The following is a 20,317-nucleotide window of genomic DNA, read 5'->3' as shown; positions in this document are numbered from 1 at the left end:
GATAATGTCTCAGATTGAAATGAGGATTTATAAATAATTCAATATAGATCGATTAACGATTACGATGAAATGAATGAGAAACAATAAGCAAACAACCAGCGATAAACAAATTTTATTAAACGCGATTTATTTGAAATGACATTAACGTAATATCAGAGCCCAATTATTATTAATCTTATTATTGATTGTACTACAACAACAACAACCAAGTACCATAAATAAACAGCTACAAACAATTATTATACAATTTGATCATATCTTCTCTCCCCGCAAACCAAATTCCCCTGCCCTTCCTCCCCCAACAACAAACAACTCGACAACAAGTCAGTAAGAGATGCACAAAGAACCTGCCACGGCAGAAAGTGTTTACTATAGCAGTAGAAACAACAACAACAAACAACAACAACCAGAACAACAACAACAGCAACAAGAACAGCAACAACAACAAATAATAATATGTAATACAAATAATAAATAAAAACTTGAACAATTGTTTTGTGTAATTGTAAACAACAATCTTAAATTTATTTATGGGGCAAACTACAGAGACAATTTTATTGGTCGATCAACAGATGATAATAAATAGGCTTAGGCTCAATTCTTAATGCAGAATACAGTGACAATAATAAGTCGAGTCCGCTCGACTGTAAGATACCCGATACCTATTTTCAATAAAAGCAAACGAGTACGATATTATCCTTAAAATCTACATAAAATACCGAAAAACTACTTAAATTTAACATTGATATACTACTAAATTCTAAGAAAATACCGGAAATACTAAAATATACTATCGATCGTACTTCATCATTCAAAATAAACCATAGAGTGGAACATATACCGGATTGTCAATCAAACAACAGTCGTTTTCCCATATTCCAAATTTGATCGGAAAGAAGTCACAAAGTAATAATACTCTTATTAAAGTAACAATAAGCAAAAAGCTGCAGTCGAGTCTGCTCGACTGTGAAACACCCGCCACCCACTTTCAACAAAAGCAAAACCGTATGGCAATCTTCAAGTATTCACAATTAAAATACAGAAAAAATATTGAAGACCAATATACCACAACATTCAAAATATACCATAGAGTGCAAAATATGCCAAAATATACAACAACTGCAGTTTTTTCACATATCGAGAAATCAAGATGCGTTCGTTGGGCGGCAAACAGTTTCGTTCCCTTGGCAGGAGTTCCCGGGCCAAAGTCCGGCTCTGGGCGTCAGTCTCTTTGTGGAGGCTTGGCGCGATGGTGCTGGCAATTTGCCCGACAGCTGCGACACGGGAAACAAAGTCTACAACGTCGAGGAGATTGCCAATCAGGACTATTTCATTGGCTTCAAAACAACCGGCGATCATTAACCTAAACAATAAATTTAGCAATACGTGATTTTTTGATAGTTCAGCAGTTCACTTTCTTATCAACAACGCTACATACTCGTATAATGCGTATTTTCTAGACATTATCGATTTCACTTTCAGTAGATTTTGAACGCTGAATAAAAACACTTTTGGCAATGCGAATAATTTGTCTGTGTCTTTTGTTTTTAATCACAATTGTAGTAAATGTGTCAGCTGATTTGTCATGTAAAGATGAAGACAACAATGATGTCGATTGGTAAGTCAACAAATAATCAAAGTTGTAGTTATTCCTTACAACATGATTTGTAGGTGGTTCATGTACCTGCAGGATGATGATGATGCAAAATACTTCTATGTGACCAGCGAAAATTACAACAAGTGGCAGATGTCGAATGAAACACTGATGAGTAATCGATCTCTGCTATTCAGAGGATTGAATTTAGAATATCTTGCAGCTTATGCTACTTACAACGATGTTTTTACCAATGGCACCACATTCGATTGGGGTGGAGCTTCTAGGGGATTAATCGCCGCATCCGGAACTGTACACGCGGGAATTTGGATTATACACTCGATGCCCCTCAATGGTACTCTAAATCAGACGTATGGAGAACATTATCTTTGTCTAACACTCGATAAAAAGGGCGTAGAAAAAGCGGCTGAACTTTTGGTTCTCTCTGAGCCGCACTTTAACTCAACACTCCAAGTCAATAATCTCGTCGAATTTTTTCCGCTTCTGTATAATGCCATCGGTCGCAATACATTAACGGCAGGCGACCTTGAGCTAGATGTGGAGCTAAGCACCTTGAAAGGAAGAAAGTTTCGGTTCTTTGGCAAACATCCTTCAATCTACAAGGAGTTATATGCCGACATTGTCGCCCCGGCGCTCGGAGTTAATCTCTTTGTGCGAACCGATCGCAATAGCTGTTCAACCTGTCAAAATTTACCGAACAAATGTAACGACAACAAGATCTACAACATAAAGGAAGTTGTCGGCCCTCAGGGTAGATCGATATCTGCATTAACAGATCACTCCAAGTGGGCCGTATCCCAGAAGAATTCTGGCGGCGATTGGATTTGCATCGGGGATCTCAATCGCCATCAATCGCATCTAAGTCGCGGGGGCAGCGCCATCTGTCTCGAGGACTCGGTTGTAAGCGAAAGATACCGCGAATTGATTTCCTCATATGAAGAGTGTGAATAACCAAATGCGTAATGTCGACTACGACACCTTGTACTTGTTTATAACTATTATTCTATAATATATAACAATATTTCAGACAAGATGCACAACGTAAATGAATACCCTTCTACGCTATAGCTATAAAAATAGGTTTCGGGTTTTCAAATGTTTCCCTTGCAATAAACTGCAAATATCTTCCAATCTACTAAGTCTTTCTTATGTATTTCTAATTAAAATGAAACTTGCAACATCTCTCATTGCTGATTCGCTTATCGCCAGCTACAGTGGCGCACAGTAAGGGCTCTTTCATTAGAATTCCCCTTACATACTCTGCTAACTACGCCTCTCGAATGCGAGCACAGATGTGGTTTAGGGGTCGAGAGTTCTAAACCGATAAGCTGTAAATAGAGCGCAGGCAAACAGGTCACTCAATACAGGGATATTTCGAAATACATAAGTAGAGCATTGTCTCAATGTAACTATATACTTTACACACGCTCTACCTGGATTTGTACAAATGCCAAGCAGGTGTGACTATTGTAATGAATTCCCAACACATTAGCACCTAAGTGGAGCACCCTGTATGAGCGATTTGTGTTGATTAGAGTTTATTTTGCGACGCTGAATCATTTCAATTTAAACTGTTGAACGAGAAGGTTTGCAACATGCGTTTGATTTGTGTCTTGCTCTTGGCGGCTGCCATGCTGCAAGTTAGTGTGGCAAGCAACAAGGTGAGCTGCAAGGATGAAGCTGGTCACGATGTCGACTGGTAAGCAAGCAGAGATTAATAGTTATCCCGGAATTATTGTGAACATTAAACTCTTAGGTGGTACATGTACAAGCTGCCCAAGCACTACACCAATGATCCAGGTCAGGGACACGATGTGTCCGGCCAGCGTTACTTCTATGTCACCAGCTCAGCCTACGACAGCTGGCAGCTCTCTGGACGTCGCATAGCCGATGACAACTCGCTGCCTGGTGAGACTTTGCGTCCTCTCTATGCCGATGCTCAGGTGCTGCTCGCCGCCTACAACGATGAGTTCCCCAATGGCACCGTCTCCAGTACCGGGGGACATACGAAAGGTGTGATTGCCACCGATGGCACCACAGGATTGTGGCTGGTGCATTCGGTGCCCAAATATCCGACTGTGCCCCAGTACAGTTATCCCACAACCGGTGAACACTTTGGCCAGAGTTTGCTCTGTGTCACACTCGATGCTGAGGGCGTAGAGAAGGCCGGCGAGCTGTTGGTCTACAATGAACCTCACTTTTATTACGAACGCAATCCCTTGTTGCGTCTGGGCGAACAATTCCCAAGTTTGGAGCGTGCGTTGAAGCGTCAATGGCGTACTGAGGCGCCGTATCAGAAGGAGATCGAGGTGCGTTCGTTAGGCGGCAAACAGTTTCGTCTCTTTGGCAAGAGTTCCCGGGCCAATGTCGAGCTCTACAACGATGTCGTGGCTCCAGCTCTGGGTGTCAGTCTCTTTGTGGAGGCTTGGCGCGATGGTGCTGGCAATTTGCCCGACAGCTGCGACACGGGAAACAAAGTCTACAACGTCGAGGAGATTGCCAATCAGGACTATTTCATTGGCTTCAAGACAACCGGCGATCATTCCAAATGGGCTGTCTCCCAGGAGTCGGGCATTCTGTTGCATCGCTGGCGTGTCGGTGGCGGTGATTGGATCTGTGTCGGCGACATCAATCGCCAGCAATCACAGCATCGGCGTGGCGGTGGCACAGTGTGCCACAAAAGTGCTCGCGTCTCGAATCTTTATCGCAAACTTGTCGCCAATTACGAGAAATGCAAATAAACGATTAATGCTTTAATAAAGTTCAATGCAATGCTAAGGTCATCTTTGTATTTGAATTACAAACATATTTTAAAACCCGATTAAAGTTAATCGTCTTTTTCCTGAGCTCTTTAGAAGAATTTGTATCTTTAATTATTACAGTATTTACAGATTTTGCAAAATTTCTTATTACAATTCTTTTATATCTAACCTAAACAATATATTTTGGAGTGCAGTTAAAATACGTGATTTTTTGATAGTTCAGCAGTTCACTTTCTTATCAACAACGCTAAATATAATACATATTTCCTAGACATTATCGATTTCACTTTCAGTAGATTTTGAACACTGAATAAAAACACTTTTGGCAATGCGACTAATTTGTCTGTGTCTTTGGTTTTTAATCGCAATTGTAGTAAATGTGTCAGCTTATATGTCCTGTAAAGATGAAGACAACAATTATGTCGATTGGTAAGTCAACAAATAATCAAAGTTGAAGTTATTCATTATAACACAATTTGTAGGTGGTTCATGTATCTGCAGGATGATGAAAAATACATCTATGTGACCAGCGAAAATTACAACAAGTGGCAGATGTCGAATGAAACATTGATGAGCAATCGATCACTGCTATCCAGAGCAAGCAATTTCAATTTTCTTATAGGTCTTGCTTCATACAACGATGTTTTTACCAATGGCACCACATTCGATTGGGGTGGAGCTTCTAGGGGATGGATAGCCGCATCTCCATACTCGGGAATTTGGATGATATACTCGATTCCCCTTGATGATAATAAGAAGTATGGCAACAATTTTCTTTGTCTATCACTCGATGAAAAGGGCGTGGAAAAAGCGGCTGAACTTTTGGTTCTCTCTGAGCCGCACTTTAACTTGACACGCCAATCCAAAAATCTCGTCAATATTCATCCGCTTCTTTATAATGCCATCAATCCCAATACATTCACGACTGGCGACCTTGAGCTGGATGTTGAGCTAAGAACCTTGAAAGGAAGAAAGTTTCGGTTCTTTGGCAAACATCCTTCAATCTACAAGGAGTTCTATGCCGACATTGTCGCCCGGCGCTCGGAGTTAATATCTTTGTGCGAACCGATCGTAACAGCAGTTTAGACAGCCAAAATTTACCGAACAAATGTAAAGACAACAAGATCTACAACATAAAGGAAGTTGTCGGTCCTCAAGGTAGATCGATATCTGCATTAACAGATCACTCCAAGTGGGTCGTATCCCAGAAGAATTCTGGTGGCGATTGGATTTGCATCGGGGATCTCAATCGCCATCAATCGCATCTAAGTCGCGGGGGCAGCGCCATCTGTCTCGAAGATTCGGATGTAAGCGAAAGATACCGCGAATTGATTTTCACATATGAAGAGTGTGAATAACCAAATGCGTAATGTCGACTACGACACCTTGTACTTGTTTACAATTTATATTTTTCAATTCTATTACATTTGTGTTGATATTATTTCTTTTAATTACCCAGTTGTAGATTTAAATGCTTTCTTCTAAAGTAGATTTATATTAACAAAATAAAAATGAAATGCTACGGAAACAAATTCAAATACTTATTTCGCGTTGCCAACTGCTTGCTGACTTTGAACAATAGATGGCGTTGGTTGCGCCATCTAGCGGCAGCGCTTGTAGCTGCCTGACGTCACAATATGGCTGCCAGGGTTGCAATACAGAGCAAACGCAAAACAGCTGTTGATAAACCAAGCGAAAAGAACAGAAAGTAAAAGTACAACAAACCAAAAATTAATACAACTGAAAATACAAAGTTCAGCCTGCACAAAATAAAGCAAGACACAAAACAAAAACAGATATTTTCAAGCTGACACATAAAACAGTTTCAATCACACGTAATTGCGACAGTTTGTGGCATGTTCTGTTGCCTGCGCACCTGCCTCAATGGCGGCCAATTGCGAAAACCAACAGCGGCCGCACATCGACACCGCGAGCCCGACGTTCATCTCGATGCGGCGCATATGGGTAAGTGCCTCTTTATCTTCGTGTTGCAATCATGGACATAGTTGATTAAACACTTCAACACAACAGGCGCCGACGTCATTTTGCTGTCGCACCAATTGCGTGTCACAGGCACAGGGGGTGTGCTGGCCACTGCACCCCTGGTGCAGTCCAAGTCCTACTTCGAGGTGAAGATACAGCAGAGCGGCAGCTGGTCCATTGGTTTGGCCACACGACAAGCGGATCTGGGACGCAAGTGGGGCGGCGGTGATCGAGAATCATGGTGTCTGTGCTCCGACAATGCCACACGACACAATGACGAAGAGTTCGGTCCTGTCGTTGCCAACTGCACACAGCCTACGCTCAGCTCCAGCAAGTCGGTGACAACCACAACAAATGGAATTCTGAATAATAGCGCCGCTGCTGCCGCTGGTCTCATTGCCATCGAGGATCTACAGGAGGATCTTGTGATGACCACCGGGAACAGTGAATTGACAACGGTCGAGGAGCTTATCAAGGCACCACAACGTGACTTTCCCGACGAGGGCGATATTGTAGGCGTAGCCTTCGACCATGTCGAGCTAAATTTCTACTTCAATGGCAAGAACCTGGAGGTGCCTTTCCGCAATGTGCGCGGTCCTGCGCTCTTTCCAGTCATTTATGGTAAGTGCAATACAGTATTCCATCACATTTCCATTTATATTATTTTCCTATTCACAGTTGGCAATGGCGCTATTCTGGACATTATTTTGGACAACTTTTCGCATGGTCCGCCTTCAGGATTCGAGCGCATTCTTCTCGAGCAGTCGTTACTTTAGATCGAAGATGTTTGCCAGTCATCTCCTCTGCTGCTGCTGCTACTTTCCACAATTTCAAGTGTATCAAATTTTCTAGTCTCGCTCCCAAAACTTTGGGCGCTTTCGAAAAAACTGTCTAACCGCAAACCAAAACTAAAACAACTTTTGTTGCACATAAAGAACATTATTTCATCGTATTTCGACTTTAATCTACTGTGAAACTTCCCTAAAACCAAAGTATTAATGTTAAACAAAACAAAAACGAACTGCACTTTAAAGATCAAATATTTTTAGGCAATATAAATGAATATCATTCCAAAATGTAGAGGGAAGCTTTACTGTATTCCATTCGACAGTTGTTCCACAGCCGACAAATGTGTATTGTATTGATGATGAAAATGTATTTAGGAGCCTGTTTTGTAAATTATTTATAACGTAGCTAGAAATTTTCAAATTGTTTTAAAAATTATCCAATGTATGACAATCACGTTTTATTTAAGAATGGCTTTAGTTCGACATTCTATCACTAAACGTTTTCAAATTTAAGCTTACAACTAAAAAAAATATACTACATTAACATTCCACTAATCTAATTATAATTGCTATTCCCATTTAACCAACTGCAAGAAGTATATTTTAACTTCGGTATTCCGAAGTTCTCTCTTTGTTTTTATACCAAACTATTTTGTTTTCGTACATTCCATTAAAAAGCTAGCTAAGTTATTGGACCACCTCCTAACCAACTACCTATATAGCTTCTTATTGCACTTGAGCACGGAAATTACCAAACTATATATAAAACATACTATATAAATAATCATATCTTTAAGAAAAATGTACTTAACGCTTTGAACAAAAAAAAAAAACTGACTAATCCGCGCGCGGACAATAATGAATGTTATGTAAAATTGTATTGTGCGTACTTAACTAAAAGAAAATATCTACTTATATGCTATATAAAAAACCTATTTATACTATATATAATGATGGCATATATCATAAATATATAAAGCATACAAACTATTGTTTAGCTTGTCATTGAAATTCTATGTAAATGAAATTATTTAAAAGATCAATCCAAAAAAAAAAACCTAAAATTTATTCGAATGGGCTTTTTAATTTCGTATGTTTTGCACTAAATTCAAAGAAAATAGGACGCATGTGGAGAGGTCAGAGAGAGGTGACAACACCGGCATTACATGGGCAGCCGGGGCGAAATAATCCAGATACACATCGGCCAGGCGGGCGTTCAGATAGCCAATGCCTGCTGGGAACTGTATTGCCTGGAACATGGCATCATGTCGAATGGACGCCTCATGTCCAAGCCCTGCGATGACTCCTTTCTCACGTTCTTCGAGTTCAGCGGCCGAGATCCCTGCGTTCAGCCGCGACTCGTTATGATCGACACGGAACCAACAGTCATAGGTGCGGAGTTTCTTCTTCGAAATCTCCTTATTAAACCTTGTTTCTTTTAGATGAAATACGCACTGGAGCGTATCGTAATCTCTTTCATCCGGAGACTTTGATAACCGGCAAGGATGACAGCGGCAGCAACTTTGCTCGAGGTTATAATCTGATGGCCAGCGAGCTATTAGATCGATCCATGAATGCGATACGACGTGTGGCTGATCGTTGTCGCAGTTTGCGAGGATTTCTCGTCTTTCGAGCTATTGGCGGGGGAACTGGCTCTGGGCTCGGCACTCGCATCATGGAGAAACTCGTGGAGGACTTTGGCAAGAAGATGACAATCATTGAGTTTCTAGTGTATCCATCGCCCTCGTAAGTAAATTCTGTCTGGATTTTTGGTACATACAATAACAACTCATATTAACTTGTAGTAGTTTGTAGTTTGCGATGAGATACAAAATTGAAAAGATATTCAATAAATTAGTTTTATACCGACTGCAGCTTTCGGGTCTTAAGTGCCTAGGTTACCAATCTAGTATATTTTGTAGTTTATGGTATATTTTTGTATCGATTAATAGTTGTATGTATATTCATTCGATATATTTTAAGGATAATACCCCTTGCGCACTGTTACGAGCCAACTGCAGTTTTGAAAAGATATTAAAATAACTTTTATATCAGCTGCAGCTTTCGGATCTTAAATTTTTTGCAATCCACTATATTTTTTAGCTTTATGGTATATTCTGTATGAAGTAGTAGTCGTAAATAATTTCTTTTGATACATTTTAAGGATCTTACTGTTTTGCATTATTTCGAGCAAACTTGACTGTTTTAAAAAGATATTAAAATAACTTTTATATAGACGGTAACTTTTATGTATTATAGTAAATGCTTTTGTAGACAATTTAATATATTTTGTGCTTTATGGTATATTTTGTATGAAGTAGCAGTTGTAGGTTTACACTTTTTGTATGTTATGTTATGTTGGTTCACATTGCTTGGACTGTAGTTTTTGTACTGTTCATTTTATATTTTATTAACGGAGTAATTTAACTCAGCATTTCACCGGTTATTGTGGAGCCCTACAATGCGCTGCTGGCCACGCACTTCTCCATGGACTATGCGGACGTCTCCTTCATCGTGGACAACGAGGCGCTCTACGACATCTGTGCCAACACCTTGAATGTGCCCGCTCCAACCTACACGAATCTGAATCGCATCATTGGGCAGGTGGTCGCTTCGTTTACGGCCACTCAACGTTTCTCAGGACAATCTATGGTCAGTTTCCAGGAGCTGCAAACGAATCTGGTGCCATATCCACGCATTCATTATCCGCTCATCAATTATGCGCCTCTGGTGCCCATCACAAATGCCCAGTACGTGGACATGTCAACGGCCCAGCTGACGAGTCAATGCTTTCAGATGAGCACCCAAATGGTGCGCTGCAATCCGGCACATGGCAAGTACATGGCCTGTGTGCTGCTCTATCGCGGCGATATTGCACCGAATGAGATCAATGTAACGCTGGAGAATATTCGGCGGATGAAAACCTTTAAGTTTGTCGACTGGTCACCGACTGGCTTCAAGATTGGCGTCAGCAACATGCCGCCGGTTTATGTGCCCAACGGAGATTTGGCGCCAGCGAGTCGCGCTTGCGTTGCCATCTCGAATAATACGAATATCCGGATAGCCTGGTGTCGATTGGTCAACAAGTTCGATAAGCTGTATCAGCGACGCGCCTTTGTCTATCACTATGTGGGCGAGGGACTCGAGGAGGGCAACTTTGCTGAGGCGTCGGAGAATATTTGCCAGCTGGTCCACGATTATCTCGAGGTGGATGCCTCGGCGCCCGGCTCCGATGTGGATGACTAACAGCGAGCGTATATCCTTACAAATAAACGCCAAAATTTCGATGTGTGTATGCGCTGCGACTTTACATTTTTGCATGAGGTAATTGCCCGGCAATTGCTTCGTCGATGACTTTATAAAAAAGAGAAAACCGTTGGGACAAATTAAGTATTTATGGTCGAACCGAACACAAATATTGACCCAGCCCCAAAACACAAAAACAAAAAACAACACAAAGCGCAATTTGCGTTGCTTGACCCCAAGTTGTAAGAGGACGAGCAGGTCGGGGAGAGGGCAAGGTCTGTGGACCCCATAATTAAAATGATCACCAAGGCAAAGGGTTTAGCACGTACCGAGGCAAAAGTCGCGCTTATCGCGATCGCACCCAGGGCAAGGTCTGTCTCTCTTTGCCCCTCGGCGGCGGCGACTCTTCCTCCTGCGGGGGTTATTTTTTTTTTTTTTTTTGTATTTCTTTTATTTCTTGTGACGTGACTTACGCACGCTTAATGCGCGATTATCGATGGAGCCACCACGAGCATCACCTGCCCCTTCCTCCTGCCTTGGCAGATATATCTTTGGCAGATCTTCGGCACGCAGTTCTCGAGCTTGGAGGCCGCCGCATCTTATCAGCGCCATTTGGTGGTCCTTGCTGACCGATGTGTGTTTGTGTATTATAAGCATTATCATTATGATCCCATGCCGTTGCTCCGTTGCCCAGAGAATCCCTTCTGTTAACTGTTGCTAATCTTAAATTGCGCCACCAACAACAACAGGAAAATCAATCCTTTTGTCTTTTGTTTGCTGAGCACCGTGAGAACCGCTGCGTGTGGGTTCCATCAACGCAAGCCGAAAGTCCAGTTCAGTTTCAGGTTTTTGGGCGATCGACAGACTTTTTTTTATTTTTGGTGGGCAACGTGTTAATGAGCTAAAGGAAATGCTGTGTCAGGACCACCTTAGGCGTCCCAGTCGAGCAGCAGCCGAGGCAGCAGCAGCACATCAAAATGAAGTTGTTATTATATCGTGGTCTGCACGGTTAATAAAGCAATTTGGTCAAAAGAAAGCTTTTGCAGAACGCAGCTCTTGGTGTAGAGAGTGGCTTTTGTAGTTATGGTTTTGTTCGTAGTAGATCGGAAGTCTTTGACAGACCCACGGGGCGACCCCATGCCATAGCATTTGAAATATCTAGTTAACTCTGCTGCGCGAATTGTAAAGCCCCAAAAGCAACCAACAATAGCAACAGCAATAACAACAGCAACAACAACTATAGCTCTGACCTTCTTTATTTATGCACTAATCCGTGGGAAATGCGCACCCAAACACCTGGGGCCGATTTATGCCTCTTTTTGCCTGTTGCACTGACCAAACCAAGGCACCATTCACAAGGCACCCGCACAGGCCTCAACAAGTAAGAAAGCTACAGTCGAGTGCACTCGACTGTGAGATACCCGCTACCCATTTTGAATAAAAGAAATATATTTTGCGATAATTTTCTCAAAATATACCGAATATACTGCAAAAATACTAAAAATATACCAAATAGTATATTTGGTATATTGATATAGTACCGCATTCAAAATATACCATAGACGGCACAATATACCAGATTGTCATCTAAAGCAACTAGACCCCTAGTAAGTAGGCGTGTTTGCCCATACAAAAGTATTTCTTTAATAACTTCGACAATTTTCATCTGATCGCAACCAAATTTTCAGGAATCATAACTACTATAGTTATTATTATATATACCAAAATTCGCAACTCTAACTTTAAAATTACGCTTGGTATTCGATTTTTTTGATTTGCGGGGGCGGAAGTGGGCGTGGCAAAAATTTGAAACAAACTTGATCTGCGTGCAAACATAACAAATGCTGTCGAAAAAAAATTATAGCTCTATCTCTTATAGTCTCTGAGATCTAGGTGTTCATACGGACGGACGGACAGACACACAGACGGACAGACGGACATGGTTAGATCGTCTCGGCTGTTAACGCTGATCAAGAATATATATACTTTATAGGGTCGGAGATGCCTCCTTCTACCTGTTACATACATTTCCTGCCGGCACAAAGTTATAATACCCTTCTACCCTATGGGTAGCGGGTATAAAAACCCCAACTAGCCAAATGGCAAAGCGCAAAAGTGAAATGATCGAACAATGAATGCACTTACTTGCATCAAGGAATGTTATTCGCTTATTCTTGTACTCTTTATACAAAACCATAGATGTTCAGATGCTCAGGGATAATATTCGTTTTTTAACATTTCGACTTTAAAGAGAACTTTAAATTCCGAACAAACTATATGATAATCATTATTAATTTGTTCCTTCATTTTATACTTAATGAGTTGCCTAATTCAGCACCTTTTTGGATTTCACATATTAACTTAATTTTAAATCATCTAGCAATGCTTAAACAAGTAAGAAAGTTATAGTCTCATTTGATCGAATGTGAGATACTCATGTTTAATAAAACGATATTTCAAAAATATACCGCAAAATACTAAAATATTCCTAATGTTACACTTAGTAATATAATATATGTATATGCTTTATATACAATAAACATAACTTAAATGCATTTTGCTAAAATTTTTAAGCATGTTTACAAATCACTATTCGATGTGACAGCTTTAACAGAACTGTCAACTTACATTGTCAGTGCTGCCCACCTAAACATTGGCAGTTCTGCCAACTTATGTGACTTTAGAGCTGCCAGATCAATAAAAATGAATATATTCGAATAAAGTCAAGCTTTGCTTATCAGAAGCGTGTAATACCCAATGTTAGTGTATGCATATGTACCAAAGATGCAAAAACATTAAACAACCGTCGAGTGAATTAATAAAGCGCCTCAGCATCGGCCTCAGCAAAAGGCGGCCACGCATTAAACGACACACACACACAACTGCCACAAACAACTGCAACAGCAGGCAGTAGAGAAAAGACGGAAAAAAGCCAGAGATCGGGACAGAGCATGCCACATGTGGCACGGCCTGGCTTGGGCCAATAGATGCCACCATATGACTGACCGAGTCGAGTCGAGTCGACGCATTTGCTGCATGCTGCATTGGGGCATGCAACGACATGCGCGAGGCACTCCACTCCACTTTTTAGCCGAGGGCAAACTTTTTGGAATTGCAATTTTCGACTTGATTTCAAAGTGGCCTCTGCGCTCTTTTTTCTTTGCTGGGGCAACACCTACCGAAGCTACAAATGGAACCTGCTGTTGCTGCAGCGACTGTTGCTGCTGCTGCGGTGGGCGGTTGACTCGATTGTTGCATGATGAAGGGGCAGCCATGAAGGGGGCAGGCAGCAAAGCGCGTTTGGCCTGGCACACGCAGCAAGTGTTTCGATTTATGTTTTTGCGCCTCGACTGCAGTCAAAACATAAATGCAACGCTCCGTTGTTGTTGTTGTTGCAGTTGCAGTCAGCGTTTCACTCTTGGCGTTTTCATTCAAAATGTTTAACTATGCGCATCTGTCCGCCCTCCGCCTTCCCCTTGCCAAAGCAACATCCCAATGTCCAGCCGAGCGACCACTTGTTGCTCTTTTATTCATTCAATTTGTCAGTTTTGCACCAGGCATACAAATCCAACTCCAACTTCAACTTCGCAGTCGTTTCCCGGCCAGAGTCAAAAGGTTATCGCCGCACTTGCAGCATTTTTACAGCCTCATCATCATCATCATCATCATCGTGATCATAATCATCATGATGATCATGTGCTTGCAACATGACGCCGCCGTCGTTTATATTGCTGCAGCAACAACAACAACAACAACAGCAACAAATTATTAGTGGTAATATTTGTGAAATATTTGTTTTCTAATCTGTAAACACCAATCATATTAGCAATTTGAATATGACAGCGCCAGCAAACAGTAACAGGCCTTGTTATACCCTGTAAACTTGAGAGCTGAACATAATGGGTATGCTTAAGTGAAAGCAGTAAGGGAAAGAAGGAACAAAGTAAAAAAACTATGAAGAATTAAATTTAATTTCTTTTCCTTCTTATGAGTAAAACCTTTTACATTTCAAATTGTTCAACCTAAACCATTTTCTTTAAATTATTTTATAAATATTAATTTTCGACTTTCAACACAACAATTGTTGAATTTTTTGAGAAATTTATCAATCATATAATATTATGTCTATATACCAAGAACTGTATTATAAGGTCCATTGAATCTTATGTAAAAATTCAAAGTTTTAAGTCTATAATTTAAGCAATATTAAATCCCAATTCAATAGTAAAAACATTACTGATGAATATTTGACTTTTCACTTCAATAGTTTGCAATTAGTTTATAACATTAAATTCTTAGTTAATCCTATAATAAACAAGACATTTACAGGGTATATTCTAGTCTCTACTCTACTCTCTTTGGCAACTGCAAAGTTGTTTTTGCTGCCACATTTGTTGTTGCGCTTTTGGTCAACGGTCAGAGCTTGTGGCAAGCTAGTTGCTTAGTTAAATGGAGGAGTGTGTAGTGTGTATATGGTGTGTGTGTGTGTGTGTGTGTGTATGTGGTGGGTGGTTAGCTGAGCTGCCTTGGCTGCTTAGGCTAGTTTAGCTGCTTGGGTAGGTGGGGCGTGAGTTATTATCTATTCAATTGTTGCACTTGGCTGCTTCCTTTCCTCAAGCATTGGGGCTGGCCAAATTAATTGAACAAGCGGCAGGCTTTTGCCAAACCTTCAGGCCAAAAACAGATCAGAGAGACAAAAGAGAGGAGAAGCGGCTGCAAGTGTTTGGTGCAATTTCTCTCATTCTCTCTGATTGGCAAGTGTAAAATACTTTTTTTTTGCATTTATGAGGCGTTTATGATGAATGCCGAGTGGATTCATGCGAGAGTGAAGCTCGTTAAGCAACGTCGACTTGCCACACATCGTTTACAACACCTAAGAGACGATCTGTCTTTTGATTCCCCCTTCGTTTCGGTTTACGTTTGGCCATCTTTAAGCTGATGCATTGGCAGCCATTAGCAAGCCAATTGACATACTCTTGACAGACGGCAACTGGCAACATGCTGCATGCAACATGCCACATCAGCGGCTAAGTGCTGCAAATTTATCATTGGCCTCATCGTCGTCGTCGTCATCGTCGTCGCAGCCATTGCCAAAAATGGCACAAATAACGACATAATTTGGAGATCTCAGACACAAGACGACGACGACGAATTCGAAACTGATCCCGCATCGTACGAACGACGACGACGACAATATCGTATGCAAATTGCTGCCTCATCTTGACGCAGCACCCCCAAAAATGGTGGCCAAATCGTTAGGCCACTTTGCATCTGCATCGCTGCATCCGTGTGTCAGCTGCAGTTGGCCATAGTTTGCTATTGCTGTTATTACTGCACTCCAAACGGGCATAAACACTTTGCAATTGCTCTCAAAATAAGCATAAACACTTTGCTCAGTATCTATAAAATTTTATAGAAAACTAGTCCATAACTGATAAGTAGATCATATTTTTCGTGAAGAATTTTTAGAGAATCAGTCATCAGTGAACAACTGCTAATTCACTAATCTATATATTTAAGAATTTATAGAAAAATCAAAAACTTTTCTCAATGAAATAATTCATTTATTCATTCATTTTATAGCTCATTCAAGAGTTTCTTTCACTAAAAATGCTCAAACGAAAAAATACATTTTTATGTTATGTATAAGAAATATAATAAATACTTTTGAAAGACAAGCAAATAAATTCCAAGACGGATACTCTAATAATTTATATTATTTTTTTGTAAAATAGAATTATGAATTCAGTTTTCATTTTATTCATAAATAACCAGAAAACTATTCATATATCTTTGTCATTCGTTAAATACAATATTAAAATGTTTATTTCCACTTGAGTGATGAAACTGATGTTAATATGCCAAGTTATTTTAATTTTGCCAATGCTGAATGCAACATATTTATGTGACAACATTCATATCAAAATGTAAATGAATTTATTTAATTAATAAATATCAAGTTGCGGTATTAAACAATTCGATATGCGGCTATTGTTTCGCTGTTGCCAATTATCAATTGCAATTTGTTTAAAACTTAAAATAATTGAATCAAGCGTAGAAAATTAGCGGCAGCATTTTGTGGAAACATGCCACAGGCGAACAGCTCGGGCCACACTCAGTGCCAGATTGGCAGCCTTTGATCTGTGTTGCCATTGGCATGACATCATCACACACACAGAGCGAGAGCGTTTTGTTAGCCATTAGTTGAAAACGGCCAGAAACGGTTAGATCAAATGCATTTTTCGCGAGCGAAGTATCAGATATCGGCGTGATGGAAAAGTGTTTATAAATTTGAACTTGAAATTCCATATTAAGTGCAATTCGAAATAGAGTCTCTTCGCTCACTCTCCACTCTCTTTCCCCCCCACCTCGTTTTGGTGGTTGCCCCCTGGCAAATGGCATGGTAATTACTCGACAGACGACGGCGCATTGCAATTTGAGCAACAAAAAAGTCAAATTCTGCACTAGGCGCAATTAATCAGTTGCTGGGTCGTGCCTGGCCAAATGTTTTTGTCTTAATGATGCCGGAGAGTCGTTGGAGCCAACCAACCAAGTTGACTCTCGGCCGTCTTGGCCAACATGGGCCAAGGAAACGTCGCTCGCCACGTTGCGCAAATATGGCCAAAGTCAAAGGTCAAACGACTGCAAACTGCGCCTAATGTCTCACTTATGGCACAACACAAAGTTGCGTGAGAATGCTCCAAACTAACAGTTTTGCTCCACTCCACTTCCACCCTACTTCACTTCATTCTACAAATTAAGCAGCCACAGCGACAGAGCCACAAAACTTGGCAATAGATAATAATACCTTGACAAGTTCTGCCAATTTGGGAAAATAGTTTATGGAGGCTAAGTACTGGTAACTAAAACTTTTTACTAATTAGTTAAATTAGTCGTACATTCAATAGAAACTATGGCAAGTTCTTAGAATGTGAATAAAGAGAATTAAAAGACTTACCAATCAGGAGCTTAAGAATCTGCAAAGAAAATAAGAATTGTAAATTAATATAAATTTAAATTGAAAATAAATATTTAGAGTACTTATATGAAAAACTACTAAAAATAAAAAATATACTTAAAATACTAAAAAGTATAGATCAAGTATATACTGAAAAGAGAATACAAAAGTATAACTTCTTTTAAAAATACCAAAAAATATGTGTCAACTATATTATATAACAAAATAGAATTTTATTTTAATTTTCCAAAAATTATATATTATATAAAGTATATATGGAAATGAAAATACAGAAGTAGAACTTTATTTTAAAGTACCAAAAAGTATGTATCAAGTACAAACTTAAATTAAAATACCAAAATTGAACTTTTTTAAAATACCAAAAAGTATATATCAGGTATGCATATTTTAAAGTACCAAAAAGTATGTATCAAGTACATACTGAAATTAAAATACCAAAGTTGAACTTTTTTAAAATACCAAAAAGTATATATCAGGTATACATTGAAATGAAAATACAGAAGTACTTTTTTTTAAAATACCGTAAATATTCAGTTGAAAACATTTTATTAAAACAACCTATTACTTTGACTCACAAGATATGATGCTTTTAATTTGTCTTATTTTATTTACTTGAATTCTAGCTAGTTAATTAGGCCTTTAATTAAATAATATTTTTATGATTTTTAGTGTTAATATTTTTATTTAAATAGTAATTTGTATTGAATTTTTTTAATTTGTTTATCAGCTTGTCTCGCAATTAATACGTAATTATAATGATGTCGAGTTTTTTTAGATTCATATCTACATTAACTTGTCTGTATGCTCTCCTTCTCTTTCTTGCTCTTCCATCCATCCTTTTCTTAGATCACTCTTATATCGATTGCGCATCTGATGCAAGTCAATCGTGATGGATCGTCGGCATTTATCGGGGCTGGCTCGATTAGTCGTTAGTCGTCGCCTCCTGTGTAAATGTAATGCCGATAATTTGGCCTGAATGCGTGGCCAATTGGACACTTTCGACTGGCCAATTGCGAGCTAATAACTGACTTCAGTTGAGTCCAGTTAATCGCTCTCGTTGTTGTTGTTGTTGCTGTTCTTTTTGTCGTTTGTTGTCGTGGTTGCTGTTGTTGTTGTTGTTATTGGTCGTGGCAGCCGCTGGCCTAATCCTAATCAATTTTGAACGCCTGACGAGGCGTCATAAACACGCTTTAAAGAAAATCATTTTGCATGGGGGCATGCCGCATGCTGTGGCAATGGAGAGGGGCAGGAGCAACATTTAAAACATTGCCAAAGTGTTACAATTTCCATTAGTTACAGTTATTTGGCTTTGCGCGATCGCCAGTGGCGCAACCAGAGCAAAAGCTTTGGGGCAACCACCAAGCACAGTGCAGCACAATTATCAGGCAGCAGGCAACGTTGATTACGATGATGGATTATAACACTTTATACAGGTGCTCTGTGTGTGTGTATGTGGATATTTGCAGAGTTGCCTGCCCCAGGTAGTCGCTGCAATTGAAATCGCATTCAATATGCAACTGCAACAACAACAGTTTTGGCCAGTTGCAACGTGGCCCTTGAACTGGCCATCACGTTTTGGCCATTTAAGCCGACAGAGCGTCTGAATTGTGTGCCCTGCAGTTCAGTTTGCTCGATCGCTCGACTGCTTATTTGCTTTAGAAATTATGCACGAAACGCGCCGCGGTACAGAAATTAATTTAACAGCTTGACAGGATTAACTCTCGACTTTGGTTACGATCCGCGTCGCTTTCGAAGGTGCTACAAATTCCAGTGGCATAACCAAATGCTCGCTGATTGGTCACAAGCACACTCATAATCAAAAATACCCTAAGGGCATCCTCACAACCATGTCGGATGCATCCAATTAGCGTGCCAGGCCAGCAGCATGCAACACGTGCTTGCCTCGAGTCGATTGACCTCAACATGCTGCACTTAGAATCTGACTTGCTGCGACTTACAACTCATACACTTAATACACAGGTGCATTCATCCATCGATCTGTCGCACGCTAATTGAGCTAGCCAATGACAAACACAAATGCCTCTGGACCAGCCCCAAAACTTCAAGTCTAAGTCGGAGTCCCAACTTACAACTTGGCCCAGCCCAGCCCAGTTTGGACTGTGAATGCGCTCTCAAGTCGGCTTAACGATCATTGACTGGACCATTTGCTGCATAAAGCGAATATGCAAATATGCCGCCGATTAGAGAGCACACACTGCACTCTACACTGAGCGGCAAAAGTTGATGCCTAAAGCGCAGTTAAATTAGGAAACGCAATTAAAGTAGATGTAAGGACTGCATGAAGAAATTGATGATGGTTCAATAATCGATAGTAAAGTTAAACTATCGATAGAATTTTTTTATTTATTTACTTAAATCTTTTTACTCTGAAAACCACTGAGAAAGAATGCGTAAATTCATTACAATTATAATAATAATGAAATATTATTAAAGCTCTATGCAGGTATGGATGACAGTTAAATAATCGATAGTATAGTTAAACTATCGACCAAATATTTTTATAAAGCCTTTTCACTCTGTACACAACTGACAAAGAATGTGTAAAAGTTCATTACAATTATAATAATAGTGAAACATTACCAAAGCTCTAATGATTATTAGGAAAAAAATTATTCTTTTTATGCAAGTTAGGAAAAAAATCGTAAAATAAACAAATACTCTATTGTGCTGAATATATATATAATGCTGAATAAATACATAAATATTGAATAACATAAATAAAATTATTTCGTTGTGAATACTGATATGACTCTTTGATATGATTCATACTAATTGTAAAAGATATAAAGACTCCTCTATACAAAAATTTATATTAGAATTAAAACTACACAATATACCGATTTTACGTATTTATTACATTACGCATTTCTAAGATTAAATGATTTGTCAGTAACTGGAGTCAAGCTAAAGCTATAAAACAATT

The 20,317-nt window shown here is 39.7% G+C and overlaps 5 protein-coding genes across 5 annotated transcripts; all 5 read left to right on the top strand.

Moving 5' to 3' along the window:
- Positions 1 to 806: 806 nt before the first annotated feature.
- On the top strand, positions 807 to 2,665 carry LOC117574526 (plancitoxin-1-like). The gene is made up of 2 exons (XM_034258388.2): positions 807 to 1,618; positions 1,672 to 2,665. Exons 1-2 carry the CDS (start codon positions 1,518 to 1,520, stop codon positions 2,564 to 2,566), a joined length of 996 nt encoding a protein of 331 aa, XP_034114279.1. The 5' UTR covers positions 807 to 1,517; the 3' UTR covers positions 2,567 to 2,665.
- Positions 2,666 to 3,163: 498 nt separating this feature from the next.
- LOC117574525 (plancitoxin-1-like) lies at positions 3,164 to 4,403 on the top strand. Its single transcript, XM_034258387.2, has 2 exons — positions 3,164 to 3,314; positions 3,372 to 4,403. The coding sequence occupies exons 1-2, from the start codon at positions 3,211 to 3,213 to the stop codon at positions 4,354 to 4,356; spliced, it is 1,089 nt and encodes a 362-aa protein (XP_034114278.1). The 5' UTR covers positions 3,164 to 3,210; the 3' UTR covers positions 4,357 to 4,403.
- Positions 4,404 to 4,408: 5 nt separating this feature from the next.
- LOC117574381 (cell death-related nuclease 6-like) lies at positions 4,409 to 5,943 on the top strand. The gene is made up of 2 exons (XM_034258215.2): positions 4,409 to 4,806; positions 4,860 to 5,943. Exons 1-2 carry the CDS (start codon positions 4,706 to 4,708, stop codon positions 5,461 to 5,463), a joined length of 705 nt encoding a protein of 234 aa, XP_034114106.2. The 5' UTR covers positions 4,409 to 4,705; the 3' UTR covers positions 5,464 to 5,943.
- Positions 5,944 to 6,076: 133 nt separating this feature from the next.
- Positions 6,077 to 7,312, top strand: LOC117574527 (SPRY domain-containing protein 7). The gene is made up of 3 exons (XM_034258389.2): positions 6,077 to 6,342; positions 6,409 to 6,981; positions 7,039 to 7,312. Exons 1-3 carry the CDS (start codon positions 6,234 to 6,236, stop codon positions 7,134 to 7,136), a joined length of 780 nt encoding a protein of 259 aa, XP_034114280.1. The 5' UTR covers positions 6,077 to 6,233; the 3' UTR covers positions 7,137 to 7,312.
- An 832-nt stretch (positions 7,313 to 8,144) lies between these two features.
- LOC117574524 (tubulin alpha chain) lies at positions 8,145 to 10,443 on the top strand. Its single transcript, XM_034258386.2, has 3 exons — positions 8,145 to 8,540; positions 8,591 to 8,894; positions 9,581 to 10,443. Exons 1-3 carry the CDS (start codon positions 8,315 to 8,317, stop codon positions 10,392 to 10,394), a joined length of 1,344 nt encoding a protein of 447 aa, XP_034114277.1. The 5' UTR covers positions 8,145 to 8,314; the 3' UTR covers positions 10,395 to 10,443.
- Positions 10,444 to 20,317: the final 9,874 nt, after the last annotated feature.

The sequence above is a fragment of the Drosophila albomicans genome, chromosome 2R (genome assembly GCF_009650485.2).
Source record: "Drosophila albomicans strain 15112-1751.03 chromosome 2R, ASM965048v2, whole genome shotgun sequence".
NCBI classification, from domain to species: domain Eukaryota; kingdom Metazoa; phylum Arthropoda; class Insecta; order Diptera; family Drosophilidae; genus Drosophila; species Drosophila albomicans.
Note: the sequence above shows the minus strand (reverse complement) of the source record. Positions and strands in the feature narration are given on the sequence as shown.

Bases quoted from the DNA above. Each gene is read 5' to 3' on its own strand.
- LOC117574525 (XM_034258387.2), top strand. From the start codon at position 3,211: ATGCGTTTGATTTGTGTCTTGCTCTTGGCGGCTGCCATGCTGCAAGTT. The intron at 3,315-3,371 runs GTAAGCAAGCAG...TTAAACTCTTAG, and splicing joins GCTGGTCACGATGTCGACTG to GTGGTACATGTACAAGCTGC.
- LOC117574527 (XM_034258389.2), top strand. From the start codon at position 6,234: ATGTTCTGTTGCCTGCGCACCTGCCTCAATGGCGGCCAATTGCGAAAA. The intron at 6,343-6,408 runs GTAAGTGCCTCT...TCAACACAACAG, and splicing joins TCTCGATGCGGCGCATATGG to GCGCCGACGTCATTTTGCTG. The intron at 6,982-7,038 runs GTAAGTGCAATA...TCCTATTCACAG, and splicing joins GCTCTTTCCAGTCATTTATG to TTGGCAATGGCGCTATTCTG.
- LOC117574526 (XM_034258388.2), top strand. From the start codon at position 1,518: ATGCGAATAATTTGTCTGTGTCTTTTGTTTTTAATCACAATTGTAGTA. The intron at 1,619-1,671 runs GTAAGTCAACAA...CATGATTTGTAG, and splicing joins GACAACAATGATGTCGATTG to GTGGTTCATGTACCTGCAGG.
- LOC117574381 (XM_034258215.2), top strand. From the start codon at position 4,706: ATGCGACTAATTTGTCTGTGTCTTTGGTTTTTAATCGCAATTGTAGTA. The intron at 4,807-4,859 runs GTAAGTCAACAA...CACAATTTGTAG, and splicing joins GACAACAATTATGTCGATTG to GTGGTTCATGTATCTGCAGG.
- LOC117574524 (XM_034258386.2), top strand. From the start codon at position 8,315: ATGGGCAGCCGGGGCGAAATAATCCAGATACACATCGGCCAGGCGGGC. The intron at 8,541-8,590 runs GTGCGGAGTTTC...TGTTTCTTTTAG, and splicing joins CACGGAACCAACAGTCATAG to ATGAAATACGCACTGGAGCG. The intron at 8,895-9,580 runs GTAAGTAAATTC...AATTTAACTCAG, and splicing joins CTAGTGTATCCATCGCCCTC to CATTTCACCGGTTATTGTGG.